Raw genomic sequence first — 3512 nt, 5'->3', positions numbered from 1 at the left:
TATAACAAACAAAAAATCTCTCTATGTATTTGAAGTTACAAAAAAGCCCATCTCTTGGCAGCAACAATCTTAAATATGATAGTTACCTCTGGCTGTACAACAAGCATTTCACTTTTCCTCACTGGGTTTTGGAAAGTTCAAGTAGTAATGAGGCTTATTAAGCCCTTTGAGAAACCAATTTATGAGCAGGCAAGGCAGTGGCTCAGACCCCTACCCCGAAGAGTAACAGTCTGTACTTCTCAGCTTGTGGAGTGAGCCTGGCTTGATCTTGGGTTCCTCTGCCTCCCCCAGTGGCAGCCAGGCAGATCTCTGCAGGTTTGTCTCAATATGCCCTGGTGTGAAGCAGACACTAGTGGGACGCTCGCTGAACTGTTCATTGCTGCCACCCATCCCCGGAGGCTGCTGTTGCCTGTGTCTGCTCTTGGGAGGACACCACAGTCTGGGCCTGGAGGACCTCTGGCAGGGAACGCCAGTGCCGGCGGCCATAGCCTTGAGGGCTGATCTTGTTTTGGGGGGCCACAGCGTCTTTACTTTTGTCTGTCAACTGGTAGATCCGTTGGGCCAATTTCTGCAGTATGCACGTCCCTAAGCGGCATGGAGAGCTAGGAGAGCCAGGGTTCATCATAGGGCGGTAGTGTTTGAATCCAATATGGGCTATGCTGGGAGTGCTGTGAAGAAAGGACTCTTGAAACTTCACCAACCAGAGCTTTGTTCCTAACCACCTGGGACCAGGGCCATAGAGAACCTGAGGGACATGGGACCTGCTCCCTCCCCTGGAGCTGCAGTCCTGCCTGGACAATCTTCCTGGGGCCAGAGTAGTAGACAGGGCACATCCTCTGTAGAGGGCATAGTTACCTGGCTTGTGGGGATTTCGATGTGCTCTCCTTGTCCTGGAGCGGAACAAGAGTCGAGTTAAGAACTATCTCCTCACCAGTGAGTCCCGAGGAATTGGTGCTGGATGCCTGCAGTTCCCTCTTGCCACTACTTAGCACCCACTTATTCTGCCTAGAAAACACAAGCAGATGTGTTTGGTTGTGTTCAAGTGATGCCCAGGCCAGCTCCCATCTCCACTTTCTTCTAACCCCTTCAGACCATCTCTCAGTGTTCCCTGACTGCCATGTATTAGGACTGAAGAAAGCACTGCCCCAAACTCACTGCGAGGATGCATCTGGCTGTGCAGTGTCCACATCTAGGAAGGCAAGTGAACCCAGGAATATCAGGATGATGGAAACCAGCTTCATTCTGTGCAGATGCTCAGATACCCTGGAAAGGAGCAAGAAGCCGAGGGTGATCAACAGGGCCAGCTGCACAGCCCCAGAGGGTCACGAAGGGCGTAGACAGGAGGGGAAGCAGATTGGTGGCACTCTACCCGGTTCTGCTGCTTATCTCTCCCTGGCACCAAGACACATCCAGAGGCTTTTGCGCTGGCCAGGTGGGTGACAAGCAAAGCAAAGGAAACCGGAGAACCAGGTTTCCCGAGGTCTCCAATTCAACTCCTAGGATCATTGCCCAAGGTGGAGAGGGATCTCAGGAGAGAAACAGCTGGGTATATGAGTTAGACCTGGGACATGAGGTGCGCTCTACAGTGGATCCCCCAAAGTAGAATGCATTTGTCCAGTTCTGCAAGTTTTGGGCCTTTGGAAAAGCCACACTCCCTGCCCCTACACCCTGGAGACCAGTTGTCCCTACCTGCTGAAGGAGTGAGTAGTCAAGAACTTGGAGAAAGTCCGAGATGTCCTTCTGACTCTGGGAAATCCCCAAAGTCCAAGGCTGACTGCTATGAGAAACTAGGAGAGGTAATGCTGGAACTCTTCTGCCTGGTGTCGCCAAGAAACCACTGAACAGCAAGAGCCAGCTCCAGCATTTTATACATGCAGGGGAGGGTCTGCTATGACCTGGAGCCCTCCCTTTTCTCTGGCTTCTAAGATCAGACCTGCCCAGGAACTTGCCTGTGGGTATAGGGCTAAGTGTAGAGGTCACTTGTGGACAGGCATCTCAGAGATCAGTTCTGGGAGATTAGGCTGGTGCAGGACTTCTGCTGCCTTAATTTCCTGGCTTAGGGTTCAGGCATTAAGAAGGGAAGATGAGCCAGAACAACTTGGGTATGGGGGATCCTTTTCCAAGAATGACTACAACCCAGGTGTTGGTCTGAGCTTTCAGAATAGAACTGCAAGAACCAGAGACTGGCAGGAAACCTGGCTAACCTGGACATTAGACTTGGGGAGCTGTTGACTCAAACAGGCTGTGCCCCTGCCTGCTTAGTACCTAGATGAGACTCTAGCCCCACCTCTGCCTGCAGAGTACACCTGGAAGGGTCCAGTCCCCCTGACAGCACCTGAGACTGAAGGGTTTCTTGATGGGCTGGCTAGCAAAATTTTGTAGTAAGGGCAAAGCTGGAAACAGCTGAGATGAAAATTGAGGTTTGGAGAGGGTAGTTATCTGTAAATTGAGAACTCACAGTTCTTCTTGGAAATACAGGACTAGCCAAAATTAGGAAGTGAGATAGTTTTGTTTTCCTCATAATATTATTATGCCTTATAAATCTGTAACCTGAGAGTTGGCCTGACTGCTTTCATTAGCAAGTGTGCTAATTCTTGTCTCTTTAGATCATTACACACACTTCTGAATGGGGATTCTCATGTATAAAAGTGAAGTTCAGAGAGGGGAAGTATACTGCCCAGTCACACAAAAGGTGGAAAGCTATAGAGCCCAAACTCGAAAGACAGGTGTGGCAGCTTGAATTTTTCTGGCAGGGGTCACCATTCTTATCAAGGGTGAAGAGGAAAATCCCAGCCCCCGCCCAGAGGTATGTGCTAATTCATGACGAATCAGTTCAAATCAGTTTGCCTCTGGTTTGTAATATTAAAGGATCCTTGAGTTCACTTTCCTCCCTTCTAGGGCCAAATTGGGAAACAAGGCATAGCTCCACAGGCAAGTCTCCTGGAAGGTCACTGAAGCTAAAGATATGATCTACCACAGCTGCTAGTCTCAGGTCCTAGAAATCTGGACACAGATAAGTTATGTCTCCTTCTTAGTGTCACCAACAGATCTCCAAGATTCCTACCTGATCTGAGACCACACTCAAAGGCAGCTCAAAGCAAGGTCTGGGTTGAGCATTGCTGGATCAGCTCAATTACCACTCTCCAGACTGAACCATGGACATTGAAACTAGGGGGAAAAATGGCTGCACTGAGGTTACTTATTCCAGGGAATCTTCCTAGAAGAGGAGATCTGAGTTCCACCTGGGGCAGAGGACAGATTCCAGGTTCTGCTTCTGGTAGGGGCCTTAGATACGGATATTGAAAGGATTGTAGCTTGGTGTACTGGCCTGCGTTAGGACCTTCTGGGCCCTGGGACAGTCACCACAGCAGCCCCAGCCAGGTGCTGTTTGTCTGCACCATAGAGCACTGGTAGATCAGAGAGCTGCCAGGTTCCCAGGAACCTCAGGTAATCACCACAGTTTTTTTTCTGGTTTCTGTCCCTTTCTTTCCCCTTCCTCTCACTTCATCCCT

At 49.9% G+C, this 3512-nt stretch overlaps 1 protein-coding gene across 1 annotated transcript; it reads right to left on the bottom strand.

The window, feature by feature from the left end:
- Nucleotides 1–373: 373 nt before the first annotated feature.
- LOC132651358 (pro-adrenomedullin-like) lies at nt 374–1241 on the bottom strand. The gene is made up of 4 exons (XM_060376581.1): nt 1156–1241; nt 1050–1065; nt 856–1001; nt 374–668 (listed from the first exon to the last, which is right to left on the bottom strand). The coding sequence occupies exons 1-4, from the start codon at nt 1239–1241 to the stop codon at nt 374–376; spliced, it is 543 nt and encodes a 180-aa protein (XP_060232564.1).
- Between the last annotated feature and the right edge of the window lie 2271 nt (nt 1242–3512).

This window comes from Meriones unguiculatus (assembly GCF_030254825.1).
Source record: "Meriones unguiculatus strain TT.TT164.6M chromosome 13 unlocalized genomic scaffold, Bangor_MerUng_6.1 Chr13_unordered_Scaffold_49, whole genome shotgun sequence".
NCBI lineage: Eukaryota > Metazoa > Chordata > Mammalia > Rodentia > Muridae > Meriones > Meriones unguiculatus.
The sequence above is the reverse complement of the archived record's forward strand: the minus strand, read 5'-3'. Positions and strand labels throughout refer to the sequence as shown.

Bases quoted from the DNA above. Each gene is read 5' to 3' on its own strand.
- LOC132651358 (XM_060376581.1), bottom strand. From the start codon at position 1,241: ATGAAGCTGGTTTCCATCATCCTGATATTCCTGGGTTCACTTGCCTTC. The intron at 669-855 runs GTAACTATGCCC...CTTTCTTCACAG, and splicing joins TCGAAATCCCCACAAGCCAG to CACTCCCAGCATAGCCCATA.